This window comes from Primulina huaijiensis, chromosome 6 (assembly GCF_012295235.1).
Source record: "Primulina huaijiensis isolate GDHJ02 chromosome 6, ASM1229523v2, whole genome shotgun sequence".
Lineage (NCBI taxonomy): Eukaryota > Viridiplantae > Streptophyta > Magnoliopsida > Lamiales > Gesneriaceae > Primulina > Primulina huaijiensis.
This window is the reverse complement of record NC_133311.1, coordinates 20,778,648-20,798,781: the sequence shown is the minus strand read 5'-3', so window position 1 is coordinate 20,798,781 and position 20,134 is coordinate 20,778,648. Positions and strand designations below refer to the sequence as shown.

Genomic DNA, 20,134 nt, shown 5'->3' with positions numbered 1-20,134 from the left:
GATTAAAATAAAATTAGTGAAATAAATTGATGAGCCTAGAATAAACATCATCAGGAAGTACTTTCTTTAAAAATGTAATAAATAAATATATCACTTGTTATATACGACTTGAGGTATTTTCGGTATAATTATCTATCTTTTACTTAAAAGATGCATGAAAGTCAAAAGTAAACCGATGACAGATCAAAATTAAACTTTATTCATAATGAATGCAATTTTTCTAAAATAAGTAACTAATTAAGAATCAACTATGATTAATGGATAAGAGCTCATCAAAACTCGATTACGATAAACTCAAAAAAATAAGACCAGAAAATATATGTCAAATCATATATATACCACACGTCAAATACCAACACTAGTTGGCTCGACCTAGTATCGATCTTTGGGTACACCACTGACAACACCGGATAAATATTTCCCCGATACTTAATAGTTTACCATTTTTAAAAGAGTCTTGAAAATCATGACAGATGTTAGCTCCCAACTGAACAAGCACAGATACTCTGGACATTCCAGGAGAATGACAATCAAAGTCAAATAGAAACATCTACTACTCTGCAGAGACCGTATGCACAAACAGAGTTGTGCAACAAAATTATGTTACACGGATTCCGTAGTAAAAATTTGAATCATATAATTAAGACGGTTCCATAAAATACAAACGAAACAGATGATTCTTTATGTCGGCCATCATTGTCTCAGAAATACTGAAATAGCTTCAATAAGAAGACTTCAAGCTGTACAAGAATTTACAATTTTTGGATAGAAAATATATTACCTCCCCCTGTTTCTACCTAATAAGCTTAAACCTCTGCCAGCAATAAATCAAGGCCGGGTTCTTATCAGAGGTGGAATGAACCACACAAGTCGCTAATCTAGAATTTTGAACAATTATTTGTTGATCCAGAATGTAATTTCCCTGCAGTTGAACATCACCCAGCCTTTGGAGAAAATGTAAGTTAATCACCTCGCATGTGTATCATAAGCATCAAAGAGAGTATCAGGGACAACCAGAGGCAGTTTTTCAACATGCAAGAACAGTCGCTTCAAATTCTCCCTTGTTAGCCCCCATGTCTACCACATCTCTGCTATCCAGAAATACCCATAGATCACCAGAGTTTACCCTCTTTAAGCTGTCACGGCAAAAGGGACATGATTGTGATCTTGAGTGCCTGCACTTGGAAGACCTTTCGTGTTACTAACCACAAGCAAAAACATCGATGAAATGGAGAAGCAAACAGTATCCGATTCATAACGTGCTATGAAAGAGAGGTATCTGTACTCTCCACAACATTGTGCGAGCCCACATGTATGAAATTCGCAAAATGGGCAAGATGATATCCGAATTCTGATCACCAAAAGTAGATGTAGGCAAAGAAAAGAAGAGTTGTTCAGACGACATGATATCAGTCTCTCTCATTTTATCGGAAATCTTCCATAGACACGAAACAGGTTAAAAAGTTCTCAATTCCTATGTGTTTATCACATGACATACGAAATATGGAAAGCACTGTCCAGACACTCCAAGAATGAAATAAACAAAATTATAGTTTGTTCACACGGATCCAAGAGACAGAACATAAAAAAAACGAGGGGGAATCACGTACCATTCCCGATAGCATTTAAGGCACATGACATGGTTGCAGTTTGGTAAGACTACCTTACTGTTCATTTCCATGCAAATTCCACATTCTTCTTCCCTTTCAATATCTAAATCAGAACAATGCCTATGTTCTTCTTCATCTCGTCTCCTGTATCTCTCAAAACACACAGCTTTCTGCTTTTTATCTTCTGAATCAGTAACACCTCTTTGAAGTTGCAATAAAGAGGGATAAATAATGGCTGAAGAGAAGATATGATTTGCACATCAGAATCCAGATCACTTACAGGCTTCTTGAGTTAAAAAAAAAAAACTGTGATCTGCAAGCAAAAAATAAGCTTACCATAAAATTCCCTGATGCTGGCTCTCCTCTCGTGAGTGGACATGGTGGTGGTGCCATCAACATATACCTGCACCATGGTCCAGTTTGATCAATGGAATGCATGCATTCTTGGGCAAGAGAAGGTAAATTCTTTGAGGATAACAAGTACCAATACCTTTTGGTTTCACGTACTTACTCAAAAAAATAATGGGAGGTGAGGGTCAAACAAATACTCACTTTATATATCAGGATTCTCAACAATCCAAGTGCACCAGCAAGGTGGCAGTCAGACCACTGCACCAAGAAAAGGAAAAAGTGCGCTGCTGGACTATAAGACATCCTCATTTGTAAGCAAGCGCCATCATACTCACGTGAAAAATCAGATGCCCTACAATGTAATTGGAAATTTCAATTTTTCAGGACATGAAATTTTCAACAAAGCAACTAGCTCCTACAAAGTAAAAACACCATAAGAATTAAGAAATCTATCCGAAATGGCCAATAAACTTATCAACAAGTATGAATGGACACACACAAAAATCTAGCTAAACCTTCAATCCATCCAGACGCAAACTGATTTCATATCATCACAAAGCTCATATAAATCCAATAAATAATTCTACACGAGAATCGTGAACAAACCCCAAATTCTCCTAAGCAAACAATTCAATAGTTCAAAACAACAGCTAGTTGGAGCTGAAAATGATACCTTTATCACAAAAAGAAGCAACCGAGAAAGCGCTCATTCAGCCCAGCTATCTTCAATTAAATCTTCCCTAATTCAGTATGCACAACTCGAAAATCTAATACAAGTTGCGTAAAAAGAAGAGCCTAAAAATGAAAATATCTAATTCTCAACGACCAGTGCTCCAGTTATTAAACGCTAGAGGCACACAAATAATTCGGGAAAATAAAAAAAAAAACTCATAAACCAACTAACAAAATGAAAATGAAAATGAAAACGAAAAAATGAACAAAATAGACTGCTCATCAATCAAATACTTTCAAACAAACAAAGTACTCAAAAGATTTTAAAAAAATTAAAAATTATAATTCAGAAATCAAGGAAGATCGGTTACAGAGTATTAGCATGCTGAATATCTGCTTCGAGCAATTTCAGCGACTCCTTAAACGACTTCCGCACTTGAGCGCCACCGCTAACGTACATCTCGTCCACCACTCCTTCAAACAAATTATCTCCTCTAATTTACAGCTCGGAGGATGAAATGACCATCGACAAATCGATGAATTTGTGATCAATTACCCCAGAGTAGATGAAGAATCCGGCGAAGGGGAAAGGTAAGAAGATATTTACTAATAATAATAATAATAATATTTGGGTTTTCTCTCTAGAAAGTATCTAGATGAACAGTGACACTGACCATCAAAGACTTCTTTTTTATTGCAGATAATGGGAGGACACGTGGACATAATCCATGATCCTAAACGGATAATATTCTTCTTGTTGAAAAATTATTTAAAAATGTGTTAAATATTTGTGTTGANCTCTATATTTTAATATTTTTATGAGAAAAGAAAAAGAAATATATATTATTTTAATATTTCCTTTCTATGAGAAAAGAAAATTAAATATATATTTGCGTTTTTAGTTTTACAATTGATTTGGTATGCCGCGAATATACATTATCATCGGTTTTTTTGGCATGGACCGACCTTTTTTGTGGGATCTCACAGCAATCCAAAAAGTCATGACCAACAAAAAAAAACCGGGGTTGAGTTTTGATTTTGATGGCATGTTTGGAGGTGGACCAAAACTGGATAGGCCAGGACGGCCAGCCTGTCTCTTTTTTTTTTTTTTTTTTTTNAACAGTTTAAATATAATTGATTGATTTTGAAAAATTATAATATATGTAATTATTTATATATGGTTAATATATTATTTATAATTGTTTAAGTATGACTTTTTTTGCCAATTTTTTTATTTTTAAAATTTTTGGCAGGCTAACTCGCAACTTCTTGTTGGTTGGGTTGGAATGAGGTTTTTCTAACATGTCAAGTTGGCTGGTCGGTCCGTTTAATAGTTCTAATCGTGACTATTTCAAATTATTTACATCGACACCCCTCTAAACTTCTTGAATCTCACGGGTTTTGCCCGAATATTTAGGTGTTTCGATAGATACACACCCTCTCTAAACTTCTTGTATCTCACACATCTCTCAAAAAAATGAGAAATATATGTATAAAATTGGAAAAATTAGGATGGGTAAACTTAACCAACATGGTAGGAATGTCTATTCCCGTGTTCATGAGAATAAACATTTCCGTTGGAATGAGTGTTCTCATTCCAAAAACTATAATAAACGAAAGAATGGAATGAGATTGAGAATGATCATTTTATTTTCACTTCATTCCATCCAACAAAGTAAAAAAATAGTATATATCTATTATTACTAAAATTATAGAAAAAATGGTAGGCAATATTTCGAAAGGCGGAAAACGCCCTTGTCCATTGTATACAACAAATGCCGCCGATTTAATTTATTATTAGTGTATATATTTCTCAATCTTATCTTATCTTATCTTATCGGATTATTATTTTATGAATAATAAATTGTTGTTTGTTTATTTATTTATTTATTTACAAATCAATAGGTACATTTTGTGTTTCATATCTTGTCTCTCATTCTATGCTCTCTTTTTCTGTCTGGTGGGGGTCGCAATAGGTTCACGTCTCTCCCTGTTGATTGCAACGTTACAATTAGTTCTGCTTTTATCCCTAATATTTTAATATCCATGTAAAATGAAATAAATTTAATGATATTGTATTTTTTTTCTTGAAAACATAATACTCATAAAGCTAATTTTAGATTATTTTTTGCCAGGAAGTATAAAAATTGGCATGATTTATGATTCATTTAAGAATAATTATTTATCATGAAGTTTACATCGTGCTAAAACAAGAGAAAATGTAGAGTATAAAATTGACATATAACAAACATATTCACGTGTATGTAACGTCGCGTTCTTCGAAATCAAGTTGTTCTGGTGTTTATAGGTGGTGGCTACGCTTACGAGCTGAATCACCGAAGTGCTAAAATTGCTGTAAAATTTCCCAGAACGGGCAAGTCTATGATATGGTATTGGAAAAATGATTAATACAACTTTATCGAGGAATTCAGTACATGGTATTTATAATTTATTTTATGTCCCGTGCATAAATCATACCTCTTTATATGCAGTCTTCCTAGAACATAGGATTATTCGGTAGCTATTAAATTTTAGGGATAATTAACAATTATATAACACTTTACTCACATTCTATAATCTTTGCATTGTATTAATTGTTAGTTGGCAGTGTTGTAGGAGATTGATGGTGGCATGGATTTGGATAACAGGTATTAAACTGAAATTACGTTTCCCATGATAAAATACATGTCAATACAACATATAGATATAATATATTGTCATCAGAAAATTGGCTACCATGGATGCATATTCGGCTGTAAAAAAAACGAACACATTTTACAAACATGTCATATATCCAAACACGGAAGTGGAACATATTACTATCACATGATAATTCACCCATTCAACTTTGACGTAAGATAGACTTACATTCGACACAATAAATCAACAAACAAACATTATCAATCGAACCCTAGTCCGGCGTTAGTTGAAGTTAGACGTGGTAGCATACAAATACACGATACTCAGATGTCACCCTCGACGCCTAAATTGTATGTTGTAAACACCACACTGTATTGTTCTCCATATGGTGTTTATGGTAGACCTAAGTTACAGTTATGGTAGACCTAAGTTACAGCTACTTAGAGAAACAAATGATTCACGTAGCGATCATTGTCTTTTTCATGTGCAAGGGCAAAGGAGTCATAGCTCCAAGTCGTTCTCTCCACATACATCTTGGAAAGAACCCTTACCATCCATGAATAAGCAAGCCAAGTGTGAGATATAAAGGATCACTGGTGTGTTGCAGATCGTAAAAGACTAACAGATGCTACACAACTCGAACCCATGTTCCACTACACATGGGGCATCCATATGCCCAGCGGCTGATCCACCACATCTCCTTTACATTCTGATTAGTATTGCCTGCACCTGGTGATGCAAAAGCGGATGTCTGCCGGAGGCATCTGATGCACTGGATAAGTAACAGAGAAGATAAATGAGTACGTACATATAAAAAATCCACACATAAGACGAGACAACAACTTCTTTAGTTTATTGCATTCGAATAGTAAAGATCACATTTTTTTTATATTACCCTTCACAAGCCAATAAGCTCAACTACACACATGATGTTTAAACAATAACTACAGAAGGCTGGATGAATGACTTTCCACGAAACCACTTCAGGTAATTAAATGTTACACGTGAAAATTCAATATACTGCATCATTTCCAACCATGGACGCAGCAATTCAAAATAAAATAAAATAAAATAGAAAGAATTTACACCAATAAAAAAAATTCATCCGGGAGTTCAAAAAGAGTCATCATGCTCAGGTTAGACATCTATTGAATATTGATCATTACCATCTTTCTATTTTTATATATAGAATATATATAGATCTTATGGATAACCACCATGGGCACCTATGTGAGCACGGCTGAGGGGGCGTCCAACTTTGTATGTACAATTTCATCACATTCAATATGTGGACGTGAACTCAACGTTGCTCACATAGGTGCCCATAAGATCTAACATGTGCAAAGAAACTTTTAACAAGACATTTTGGCACTAAAAGAAAGATTGCTGCTTTATGAAAAACAATGGAGAAGAAAAAGATTGACAGGGCCACATCATGTTGAGTTCAACATGACCAATATAGCTACCTTGTACCACACTCCTTCAAGTCCTGTTTTCCAAACAGCTGTTACAACATCTCTTCTGGATCCCATGATACCATAATAAGCTCCTAAGCCAACCGATGTGTTCAATCCAAAGGCTGCATCTCTTTCAGAGATCCTACGCTTCCTTGGCCACAAGCCATAAACTCCATTATAAGCATCACCATTCTCAGATGAAGCAGAGTCGAGTAAATCCATTGAGGTGCTAAATTTAGAACTATCATCTGAGAGACTCATATCATCCTGATCAGACCAGGGTCCACCAAACATATTCCTCTTGTGCCACTCTTCAGCTAGAGGATGTAGTTCCAACTCCCGGAGAAGCAGACCTGCAGCATCTGCACCTCTAGGCCGGGGCATATTCTGCTCATAGAGAGTGATTTTTACGGATGAAAATAAATCAAGATATTGGCACACAAATTTGTAGGCTACGTTTAGGGTGTAATGTCACCATGGAAAAATGGGGGCTGATGGAACAAGCCATCAACTAGGAAAATGTACTACATTTAAAGATGAGTACCTGCATATGAGGGCCAAGTGATGCTTCCACAACCTCTGGTAAAACAGTATAGTTTCCATCGATGTAATGAAGTCTAACTTGAATGTTGCTGCTCCCCACCTGGGAAACTGGTAGAGGATGTGCCAAACCTGATGTCCTCCGACAGAGATCCATAAGTATAAGAAATAGAACCTTCACCTGCATGGTAGTCGTAATAAAACTAAGATAGTTAAGAGAAAAGGACGGTAATTAATATAGTTAAGAGAAAAGGAAGGTATCCAAAAATAGCAACTTCCAAAAACAAAGATTCCCCTTGTGACACCAATGGCTGCAAACAATCAATGTGGAAATCTGATTAAAGCTCACATAAACTGCATTCTCGAATGCTAAAAACAAAGTCTTCAAAACATTACTGTGTTAGATCTTTCTCATTAACAAACATAGCTCATATATTATTTCCTTCATGAATAACAAAGCAATAATAGTTCCATCATTATATTTTGCAACTATAGGCTTTTTCAAGAAGGACATCACCCTTGGATGGGCAATTAAATCTTGTTTATGGGGGAATAAGCACTCTTTCTGCATCTGCAGTTTTACATAGCAAAGGTACTTTGCCCTGAAAAGGTTAGCTAGCTCAATTTACTGTCCAATCTGTCTTTGATGCCTATTTCCCATTTCCTTCATGTATAAGTATAATCAGTCTTATTCTTAGTTGGATGCATGATCAAATTCTTACTATAGTCAAGCTTTCAATATCTTGTTGTCAATGGCCGAATCTCGTGCTTCGTTCCCCACCCACAAAAAATAAGAATAGTGCCCGCTTTATGTGAGGTTTGATACAAGTAAGAAAGAGAATTTCATTTTTTTCCTTTTTCCATAACTTTAAAAAGTCTCCCACATCCGTTCTTCCCCCTTTTTTCCATGTAAATTTTGCATGTATTCGCTTACCTCCTCAAAGGTGTATCCTTGACCAGCATTGCCAGAACCTAATCTTGACCGACTGGTTGGACCTTCTTCAGGTCCCTTTGGCCCATTACCAACCTGTACAGTTCTTGTGGCTTGCGTTTCATCCGACCTGACAACAGCTGTAGCTGGTTTTGCAGTAATTGAGTTTGTTTCTTCTGATTTTCCTTGCACCCCAGGTTGTGGTTTTTGGATTGTTGAATCAGTATTTCTTTGCGCAGCCCCAATAAACCGTGGTAGTTGTGTTCGCCGGAAGAAAAAACAAAACAGTAGAAGTTGGCATAGCCGGTGAAGAAAATGACAGTCTCCAATAAGTCTAACAGCTGGAGTTCCTGGAAATGTTCCTGTGTTGATACTTATTGGCATAAACGTTGAAGGACCACTTATGGGGTTTGGTGCAGAACTAGGAACCCCGTCAGGTGTGTTACTGATCTTGGCAATTGCTCCTTGTACCCAAGCTTGCATCTGAGTGCTTCCTGTCGAGCTTGCAGTTCCACCTTGCATACCTGAGCGTAAGAGATTTTCAGCTTGTGTCAAGACATTGGAATTGAGAAAATAGAGTCTCAGCTCAGTATTAGGAAGAAAATAAAATATGAACGAAGTCGTTCACTTCTATAGTTATTTGGAACATGCTTTTCATGGAGTCTTAGGCAGTTAGGCACAATGTGACGAGAGTTCCTTATCGAAATCAGGGGCACCAGGCATGACAGTGAAATTTTCGTGTCTAATGGATAGAATGAAATCCGGGTATTTTTTAATCGAAAAAACTAAAGTAAAGTTTTCCAATGTTCTGGCCAAATGTAGAAAGAAAGTACTCCAAGACGGAGATACAAAAAAAAAAATTGGGGAACACTGCAAACAAGCATGTAAGTTAAACTGTGGTACAGTTTTCTAATGTTCTGGCCAAATGTAGAAAGAAAGTATTCCAAGACGGGATACAAAAAAACTGGGGAACACTGCAAACAAGCATGTACGAGAGAATAGCACCTAAAACAATACAAACATGAAACAACAACAAGCACCAAATCAAAGCTAACAATGCAAGAATATCCTACCACAGGCAAAACTCATCAGGCTTTTTAGAGTTAATCGCAAGGCTTAGGTAAGACTGGGAAGTAACTGCAGTATGGTGGTTCTGTAATTAATCACAGCGTTCACAGAGACCGGAAATGGCAGATTTAGGGTTTTGGATTGGACCTTGAATTACAACAAAAACCAAAGCAGGGACCGTTGGGAAGGGCCTTGGTTATTTTTTTAGTTGTAAACAGTGCATATACCACTGGATTTTTTATTCTACAATAAGAACCTGAAGATCCCTCACTGAGGTATGACTTGCACCTCGAGAAAGGCGGGCCTGCACTTTACACAACTTACGCCCTTGAGAAAGGCATAAACGTGGACACATCTTTGGACAAAGAGGTGCCAGTAGGTATCCAGGGAGGCACAATACAAGCTAGGTGCGCCCCTTTAATAACTGTGATTAAACTCACATCCTATTGAGGCTAACATTATAGCAAAACTTGAATCCTAGAGTAGACTTACCCGAAGTTGTAGCTGGTGTAGAAGTGCTTTGGGTGGGGCTTGTCACCACACTACGGTTCCCACCTGTGCCTGCAGTGGCAGCATGACTTGCCAGTGTGCGGCAGAAACTTGCGTAACGTCGCAGACGTGTGATGAAGTGTGATGCTAGATCAAGGACTGCATCAACATAAGCCTGCAATAGAGGATGACATAATTAGTTCAAAAACAAGTTAGTCGGGGATATAACGGGACATTGAAGTGTCTAAAATTAAACCTGGATGCTAAGGACAAGAGATGGTTCAACAGCCATTGATTCAGCATCAATGCCAGACAGTGTCTCGCCAGATGCTTGCCATGGTTCTTGCACCAAGGCAGAAGGATTCATTAATGCTGATTCAATTCCTTTGCCAAGCATGTCCAATAACAACCTTGCTTGCATGTCAAGAACCATAGCCCGAACCTCTTGAGCTGTAGTACCTTCTAGTAGCCTGCATTTTATTCTGTCCAGGCTCTGCATCATTAGATACAAAGAAGTGGGTTAAAAAGTAGCTCATCAACGTACAAGATTAACTAAAAATACGAAGTACGAACATAACAAACAATCAAAAAGTACCTCGTCAAAGTACAAGCTCAACTAAAAATACAAAGCATGAACATGATCGTCAATCAAACTTACAGGTCCATACTGCTCTCTGTGCTGAGTGGAAGGAAGGGAGTGGAAATCAGCATCCAACACAGCAATAACACTGTTCAATGAAACTAGAATACCAAATTAAGCCATCAGCAAGAGACAAAAACAAGGAAGCAAGGATATGATTCCTAGGAGTTAGAAGCCATATGGATAAGATTCTTTTGGCTTCTTAAACTTGTCGTCGTGTAGAATCCTTAGCAGACAAACATAAAATTATCATTAAATGTATCCTTGTTTGAATGATTTCTTCATTACGGAACCGTCCCCTTATTAGAATGATAGTGTATAATATACTAGAAGATTAAAACAAGATAGTGTTCTAGCCAAAAATATTCCTCTCTCTCTCTCGCCACTACTGCAGTGAATAAACATAAATATTATCATAGAAGATAGATCACAGAGCCATTGTACTAGGTTTGCATGCACACATTTCACCCTTTTGATCACTTACGGCCATTTGTCCATCACCTACACTCTCAAGTCACCATGAACTTGGACAGAACAGTTCTTCCACCAATAAAGATTAAATACACGTACCAATACCATTCTCTGCGGCACTTTGAGTACAGCCAACAGCATCCCACCAATCAACCCCCACCAATAGACTCCACCAAAATCTGCCAAGGAAATACAGAAATACAAATTGATTCACTCAATAAAATCGAGATTTTATCACTGACGACTGTCTTATGTGGCCAAAATTCAGCGGCAAACTCAACTATTTATTCAGGGTACCTCTCTGCAATAGCCCTCTCCCATGAAGCAGAATTAACTTTCGCCTGGCTGATAGGACCAGGAGGTGGAAGAACACGGATAATTTTTAGTATAGCACAATCACTGCTTGTATCGTGCCAGACAGAAGCAGAACAGCAACTTGTAGAAGAGAAAGCAGGAGCAGCTATAGCAGAGCCAACATTAATCTGATAGTTATCAACAGATGTGAAGTTTGCACCAGAGAAGACATGAACTCCGCCCCGTAGAAAAGAAACCGCAATTTCACCACCGTGCGCAGAATACACGATTCGCGCAAGAGTTCTAACATCGCTGGGAAGATCAAAAGGATCAAAACTGACCCTCTTTGCAGCCTCAGTACCAAATTCTGGTGTATTTTTCCCATCAGAGGCTAATCCAGTTGTTGCTGCTGTAGGACCCCTGAATTCACTGGATGCTGGAATGCATTTGATTACTTTACTCACCCAAACTGTCTGCTTCGGTGCCTGCCCACCAAAGCTGGAACTAGGGTTTCCAAATATTTGATGGATCACGACGTTCTCAACAGATGATTCCCAACGTTGAACTCTCCACCCAGTGAAAGAAGGACCCTCATCAGGATCATAAGGGGACATGTATTGCCCTGCACAATCAATGTAACAGATCTATGTATCAATAAACACAAAAAGATCCATAGAAAAATCTGCCCAGTTTTAATCACCAAATCAATGTTCAGATTTCAATGACAAAGTAGCAACAGTGACAAGGCAACCAAACAAAGATAATAATAATGATAACTGATGCTTTAAAACAGATGTAAAACACTTTGATAACTAAAAGTAAAACATGAAATTATATTCATATCATATTATACACCAAACATGCTCATGTGCTGTAAATGTGACAATCATAATCAAGGAGGTGGCATATCAATCAATGGTCACAATAAAACCGAAGGAGAAATTATTAGAGGTGCCAGAACTTGGATTGCAACTACAGTTAAGTATGGTTTGACCATTAACAAATCGCAGGAAAAGCAAAATAAACCTAAAAATCATGTCAAGTACTCAGAATATCATTAGTGTATGAGTTAGCGTTTTAAACCATTATTCTTATGGTGCTCTTCCACTCTTGAACTTAAAATATCTGAATTCAAAGCAGTTAAGGGCACAGATGAACAAGTAAATTATATAATATAAGAATGATTGAAGAATATTAGATGCAGAATCATGTTGATATTTTTTTCCTTTTCCCATGTAACGTATCCATGTTGGCTGCAGTTAATAGGGTGGAGGGCAGAGATAAGGGAGCGGAAGACAGTGACAAGGGAGTAAGAAAGAGACGGGATGAATAGAGATCTGCAATAGCAAATGAAATATAAAAGGCAAGAATGGAATAAACATTGATGCAGCGTCAAATGATGAACAGCTTGGACCACCGAATAGTTACGATCAGTAGGTATGTAAACAAATNTTGATGCAGCATCATATGATCAACAGCTTGGACCACAAAATAGTTACGATCAGCACGTATGTAAACCTATACACACACACACACACATACATACACATAAGTAAATATGTGTGTGTGTGTGTGTGTGTGTGTTTACATATATACATGTGTGTATACATATAGATGTTTAGCTTGCATTAGAGCACAATAATACCTTCAACTATCACAACTGATATCACTGAACCGCCACATGTTGGATCAAAGGCAACTGCAGTAACACCAGAACCCCAAGTTGTAGTTGCAGCTGATTGAGCTGCAGCCTCAGGACTCACATATGCAGAAAAGTTTGAAACTGGAGAACAATGAAGCATTACCATATCACTGCAATCATGTTCTGCCTGTTTCTTTCCATGCTTTGCTTCTAACAACAGATACTCCTGCCACCTAAACAAATATGCAGCCAATGGGGCATAACCATCCCAGGAAGGAGGGCTGATAGATGGTGGGACTTCATTATTCACACTTGCTTTTGGAGTGGCTTGAAAACCATTCCCAGGGCCAGGTGTGACTTCCCAAACAACAACAGTTGAGGGGTTCACAATTGGAACACCAGCCACATACATGGCTCCAGAATCCGTCACAATGGCATCAGCAGCCATAATCCCGCTAGGGCCAGCACCCAAAAGCCCTTTACTTGTGCAAAACCACTTAGATGGTGCACCACTCTGATTAGGTGGCCACTGAGACCAATGGATCTGAATAGAGCCCGATGAGAAAACAGAGCAAACACAGAGAAAATTTGGCCAACCAGCTGTTGCCAAAACCAAAGGAAACAGCTCAGTGATAAAAAAACACAAAGTTTGATCCATGAAGAATTGACTTGAGTATAGATGCTAATTTAATCGAATTGTGGCGCTACATCATAAGCAGATTGAAAGCATACATGGAATTGATAAATGTTACCAGCGACTGATGGCCTACTAAGTTCGGAATTTAGTTTTGGAAAACTAAATAATTGCAAATCATACATAACTCTCTGTAAATAACTTATAGTAGTTCATGAAGAGCGTGTTTTAATCAATGCATACGAGGTAAGTTAAAGCTCTAAGACTACTAAAAAATTGTACCTAGAATCATTTTCTATTCTCTACTGAATATTTCTGAATTCTCAAACAAAATCTGAAAGACAGTATTTCATTCTTCATACCTCTACAGTTGTTCCTCCCTCTTAAATTTTGGTCAAACAGTCAAAATGATTTTTTGTTCTTTTTTCTTTGGAGATGGGTTAGAAGGTTGCTGACCTCCTACTCGTAATTGGCAACGAACAGAGGACCAATGATAACAGAAATCTTAATTGACAACCACTGTCACGGACACATATATCAATAGTCTAATACTTGCAACAAACATAATGCGCCTTGTATAAACAGTGACCACTCCAGTTTTTATTTCTTTACAAGGCCTCCCAAGTATTGCAAACTAAGCAGTTGAACCCTATCTGGTGCAGACTGTAAAGTACAAACCAGGGTAAATCTTTCCCGGTTTCAGCCCCAACACCGACCATCGCAATCTAAGGATTTTCACATCATGTGTGGAAACATGTGAAGGACGAAATAAATCTCAATTCTGCATGAAAACAATCAATAAAGCTAGGGGAGAAGGATGAACCTGGAGCATGAGGTTGCTGTGAAAGAAATTTCTCCTCAAATGTGGACTTTGTTGAACCGCTCGATCTAACCGAGAGCCACCTATACTAATTTTTGCAAACCATATCAACAGCAAAGCAAATGTATTAATTACGGAATACTTACATTTACATTTCAAATGTACAAAAAATAAAAGGTCGCATACTGGAGAAACTCCTGAAAGCCACTTTGTGACAACTGCAATATCCTGGCGCCACTCATATTCCAGTTCCCAGCAACTGGCATCTTTTACAAGATTTGCAGGTCCCTGACAATCAAACAATCAATTGCAAAGAAGGTAATCAGAAATCTTCTGTGCAATCAAGAAACAGTAAAAAAAAACCAAATATGACAACAGTTACAGGGAAAACATAATATCACAAGAGATTAACAAATCATCAAAGCAGGTCATTGTCATTTCCTTATCAAGGTGCACAACATGAGTAGCACACCTGAGAAGGTTGAGTCCAGACTGTTATCCTCCCATGGAAATTAGCTATCAGCAGCGCTCGAGGGCACGATGTAGGGGACCACTCAATGAACTGAACAGAATCGCGAGGAGAATCTGTCAAACATCAAATATCAAAGGGAGAAAATTCACAACAAAAAAAAAAAAAGAGTACCCCACTGAAAGAGACTGTCGGATAATTGTCAATCTCTGATACAGAGTACGCTTTTAGTGGTAGGAAAGTTGCTATTTTCACGAGAATCTCACAATTAATTGGGTTTAAATCATAAGACCCACAAATGCCTGTATTAGACATTATTGATCCAGTTCATCCCATGCAATAAAACTAACTTTATGCCCTTTAAAATACACAGTTAAGTAACAACCTAATAGCCTTCCCATTGTTCAACATGTCAGAGAGAAGTCGAGAGAATTTCAACAACTCAACACACATCAGGTAATAAACCCAAAGCAGCTGTCGGCCTCACATTTTAATAATGTGTGAACCCATACATGGTAGAAGAATCAGTACATCAATCACTGTAAAACTAAGCCTATATGATCTGAAAACCTGACAGGCCTAAGTGAATGTCCACACTGTGCAACAACTTACAACTCCGAATAATACAGCATCACAACACAATATCATGAGTAAGTTGCAAGGATACCTGCTATAACATTAAAAACTGTGCATTCAGTCGGTCGCTCTGGAATAACTATATGTATAGGGATCCAAAATGGAGGATTGGAAGACGAACTACAAGGCAAATGATAATGAATCAGGGTTTGATAATACACTGAACAGTTTTTACACACAGATTAGGGCAAAATTGCATCGATTCAAAACCTTGCCAATTTTAGAAGGAAAAACAATAGAGTGAAAATAAAACCTGGGGATTCTCGCACAAGTTTCTGATGCACAAGCTATGGCATTTAACTTCCCACACCAAGCAACAGCACTGCAATACAACAATAAAAATGACTCCTCAAAAGGGTAATAAAAATGAAGCCCTGACAGAAAGAAGAAGAATATAAATGTAAACAAAAATGGAAGCCCCAACTTTTCAAAAATAATAGAAAAATTGAATGTATAGATTCATGTTACAATAATTCCAAACAACTTGTTTCTCCATGACCAAGATTAGAATACTTCAAATAACAAATAATCAGGCCTTCGGTATAATAAAAGCGACGCAGTGTAAAACATTGGTTAACACCACAAACGGAAAGCAGCAACTAGCAGCTTATATAAAAGAAAACTCATCAACCGTCATCAACTGCTGGAAAATCACAAAAAGAAGGCAAAGATATTTGCATCTCAAAATGGAAGATAAGTCAAGACCACATAGAAACCTCATAACTGCCCAATTTTCCATCCTCCTGCCTGTAGGCTTTCTTCACCAACTTTAATTACCCATAGGGTACCGAGAAGTATAAAAAAACAACTCGAAATATAGTCTTCCTACTGAAAACAAATAGAAATACGATACCACAATTTCTTGAACCAGACCAAATTTCCTAACTAAAGACGAAACCTCTCCATAGTATACACGAGAACACCACCTAAAAGTGCGGCAGAGCTCGGGAACACTCATTTTATGCAGCAAACTGGACTTCGGCTGGTTAAGCTTTATGCAGAAAACAATAGCCGGATTCACAAAATCCTCATCCATGGGATCATCAGCAGAATTCAACGCCCCAGGCGCTGAATCCTTGTCGGGTGCGAGCTCCATAACCACGTCGTCTTCGCAAGGCGAGTCTTCAGATATTTCCGCAGAAGGAGGTTCGGGAAGGGGGGAACTGGTTGTAGGGAAGTCTTCCTCGGAGTCCTTGGCAGCAGCCGCAACTGGCGGTTGTGGTGATTGGATCGAATTGGTTTTGTTATTATGATTATTCATCTAGGATACCAAATTACCAAAAACCCTAAAATAAAATATAGTTGCGTGTGTGGATGGAGAGTGGAGGGGGGCAATGGTGGTGGGAAAGTCGCAATTGAAGGCGACAGCAAGTACTGTAGTTGGGAAAAGAGAGAGGAGAGTCGTTCAGCGCGGTGGGGTTAGGGTTTCTGTTTCTTTTTTCGCTCTCTTTATGGTCACTAAATTTCCTCTAGTGATAGTCAAGAAAATGAATAACGCAAAAATTACCATCAATATATCGAACAATATTTACGATTATTATACCGTGAAATTTTATAAAATTCAATATACTTCCCATTAGATTTTTATTTCATAATGTATTATGTACAAGTGAACTTGGGCACAGTTTTTTTTAAAAAAAATTAATTTAGTTTATATTTAAATAAAAATCATTCTGTGATTTTGAAAAATAGTGAAAGACTATCTTCTATTTAAAGAAATATTTACTATCTTCATGTGTATTAAACCAAATATTTGACACTTTATAAATATAGTTAATTTCAAAAACAGATAATGATATCAATTCTTTTAATTGATAAGAAAAATGTAAACAAAAAATGTATATTAAAATATACATCTAACATTACTCATATGTTTAAATATAAATCGGTCTCAAAATCTTGGGCCCCGTTTATTTTTCAAAAAAAAAAATTAATGTAATAACTTTAAAATACTAATACATTACGAAATTAAACTATTAATTAATAATGCATATGGTAAATGAATTATAGATAAATAAAAGTTAATTGATAGTGGTGTTCTTAAATAAGTTGTCGGAGGCCTTTATGATAATGTAGAGAGGTTTTAAAGAAATTAGGTTTTAAATTTTCAATGTAGAAATGTTGTGATATGACATAAATCTCTTGCAGATGTTTGATGTTGCAGGTGCCCTAAGAGACGTAGACCCCTACATGAGGTTTATTTTGCGTCATATCAAAAGTTGAAAACATCATTTATTTTAAAAACATATCTCCATTATCATAATTTTAATTTAATACTGTTAATTTACTATTTGTAATTAAAAAATAAAAAAAACATATTTTAATTTTTTTTAAAAAAAATTAATAAATAAAGAGGGAACAGACAGCGGGCCATTTGCTGCTTGACGCTCCCAACAGAAGAGTAAATTTAATGAAAATAAATACATAATTTGATAAAATAACATTACATAAAATGATGGAATTTAAAAACAACATACAAAATTATAAAATAAAAATACAAATCTACTCAATACCTTTTTTTAAAAAAAAAATCATTTCACAAGCATATAAAAAGACACGAAGTTGTTCCTCGGTCGTCCATGTGATGTATTTCATAAGGAAATCATACTCGTGTTGGAAGACTTCGGATTTCTTGTTCGTTAGCAAAATTCAAATTCTTTGTTTTATTCAATTTTCGTTGAGTGTGCTCTATAAATTTTCTCGATGCTTTATTAATACTTTTTTCATCTCTTTGAATATTGTAAATTTGGCTTTACCCTTTCTTTAAATTGTCTTTGGCAAATTTGACCGAACATGGACATCGTAGTCATCCACATCAACACTCATGTTTATATTAGAAGATGATGTGTGTGCTCCTGATTCACATCTTTTAGTCTTTTTTCATGAGCGATTATCTCCAACTACTTGCATGGTTGTTATGACACTCATGATATATTCCACCAAACTCGCTCACTAATCTCTAGAAGTTAAAGAAATGTAATTTTACCTTCTTCAATTGTCTTTCTACATTTCTAGTAAGTCGATATTCGTTGTACTTCTCTGCAATATGTTTCCAGATTACTTCATATTTTAGCTTTTCGTTTTCCATCCATTTTGACTGTATATAATGAATTTGACACCTACCCTATTTACATGTTATTATTTTTGTACTCGATGAATGAGATTAGTACACCGATTGATTTTTACAGAAACACCTCATTATCTTAGAAAAATAATATCTACTATAGAAATCCATACATTCACCCCACACATTACATATTAATATATTTGCATAATTGTTATCGAACTAATAATTAAAACTATAGCAAAATAATCATAAATCTTGTATATACTTATATAAATATATGTTATAAAAATACAAATTGTATAATTATATAAATACATAAAGCGTGCACATAGACACTTATACTAAATACATGGGAGTTGGATGATCATAGACCGATTCACCTTAACCTGTACCTGAATGCACGTTTGAATCTAAAAAAATCGAAACGTTCACTTTTGAACAAAAATGGTTATTAGCGAAGGATTATGAAAAGTTTTCAAGCAAAGTTGGGATAGGAAGTGTGTAACTCCAATCTCATAGCCAAACTATTCAATTTAGCGGAGATCTCGAAAAATGGGTTGGATGTTTGAAGATTGAGTCAGAAAATTAAGATTGTGTGTAAGAAGATTAATAGATTATTGTGTTCACTCTACGTTAAATATGATTAAACTCAAATATTAGAGACTGAGAAAAAAATTGAAAAATTGTATGAACAAAAAGAAATACACTGGAAACGATGACTTCCTGGCAGCAAAATATATATAATTTATATATTATACACACACACACACATATATATATATAATAATAATTTAATGTATATACGCATAAATAGAGTATAATATATATTTTATAATATATGTGTATTTATAAATAGAATAGGCATCTGAAAATTAAAAAATTTCAATAATATTTTAACATAAAATTAAAAAAATAAAACTTCTGTTGATATATAAACGAGTTCAAATTCGAGCGGATGAAAATTATTAATTTTCAAATAAAATGTAAACTCTAATTTATTCAAAAAAATTTTAAATTCAAACTCAATCATTAAAGTAAAATAAAAATTTAATCTATTAAATTTATTTTAATTCTATATAATATGAGAAAAAATATTTAATATAAAAAGTAAATAAGCAATCAATGTATTTTTCATTAATTAAGATGACTATATAAATTCAACATTTTCAATTAAGTTTTGGAAATATCGTATAAATAAATAATAAATAAACAAATAAAAGTGTGACTTTTTTTTTGGAATGGAGTATAACGTTAAATAAACAAAATACAAAAAAATTTGCTGATCAATGATTATAAATTTTGTTGGAACATATAATTAGGTCCATGTATTTAAAAATATCATTAAAATATTTTTCTAATAATATTTAAATTATAAAATTTATTTTATTTGTATATACCTCAATAACTAGAAAGTTGTGGATGATCTGTTTCATCTCTTCTTATCTTGATTTTTCGAACCGATAGATATATGATTGGAGATATTGATGTATATAGATACAAATTGTCAAATGAGAAAAAAAATTTCTAGGAAGATTTGTAACATTTTGTTTCTGAGCAGAAGAGCCGTTTTCAAATAGTGTTCGATTGATCACATATTAATCAATATTCGATTGATTAGTTCGAGGACATCGACAAAAAATATTTGTCCAAATCACTTTGTTTTTTTTTTTTCCAAGTCACTTTTTTTTTTGTCCAAGCGACTT

General features: G+C 35.7%; 1 protein-coding gene and 1 pseudogene across 4 annotated transcripts; both read right to left on the bottom strand.

Moving 5' to 3' along the window:
* Nucleotides 1-667: 667 nt before the first annotated feature.
* On the bottom strand, nt 668-3,269 carry LOC140978167 (E3 ubiquitin-protein ligase AIRP2-like; annotated as a pseudogene).
* Nucleotides 3,270-5,760: 2,491 nt separating this feature from the next.
* LOC140978166 (mediator of RNA polymerase II transcription subunit 16-like) lies at nt 5,761-16,779 on the bottom strand. Of its 4 annotated transcripts, XM_073443002.1 has the most exons (16): nt 16,291-16,779; nt 15,618-15,686; nt 15,396-15,484; nt 14,732-14,844; nt 14,446-14,547; nt 14,263-14,347; nt 12,809-13,405; nt 11,167-11,785; nt 10,969-11,048; nt 10,417-10,499; nt 10,015-10,251; nt 9,762-9,933; nt 8,205-8,725; nt 7,275-7,451; nt 6,740-7,117; nt 5,761-6,045 (listed from the first exon to the last, which is right to left on the bottom strand). In XM_073443002.1, the coding sequence occupies exons 1-16, from the start codon at nt 16,623-16,625 to the stop codon at nt 5,902-5,904; spliced, it is 3,801 nt and encodes a 1,266-aa protein (XP_073299103.1). In that variant the 5' UTR covers nt 16,626-16,779; the 3' UTR covers nt 5,761-5,901. The 4 variants fall into 4 exon arrangements, with proteins under 4 accessions (XP_073299103.1, XP_073299105.1, XP_073299107.1 ...); XM_073443004.1 differs by lacking the exon at nt 16,291-16,779 and having other exon boundaries at nt 14,263-14,342; nt 14,732-14,821; nt 15,618-15,664; XM_073443006.1 differs by lacking the exons at nt 15,618-15,686; nt 16,291-16,779 and having other exon boundaries at nt 12,809-13,349; nt 15,396-15,446.
* Nucleotides 16,780-20,134: the final 3,355 nt, after the last annotated feature.

What these genes read in the sequence shown, in the direction of transcription:
- LOC140978166 (XM_073443002.1), bottom strand. Translation starts at nt 16,625, where the DNA reads ATGAATAATCATAATAACAAAACCAATTCGATCCAATCACCACAACCG. An exon ending in TGCCGCAGAGAATGGTATTG is followed by an intron (nt 10,500 to 10,968) that starts GTACGTGTATTT and finishes TTGGTATTCTAG; the next exon opens with TTTCATTGAACAGTGTTATT. An exon ending in CACTTGGCCCTCATATGCAG is followed by an intron (nt 7,118 to 7,274) that starts GTACTCATCTTT and finishes CTCTATGAGCAG; the next exon opens with AATATGCCCCGGCCTAGAGG.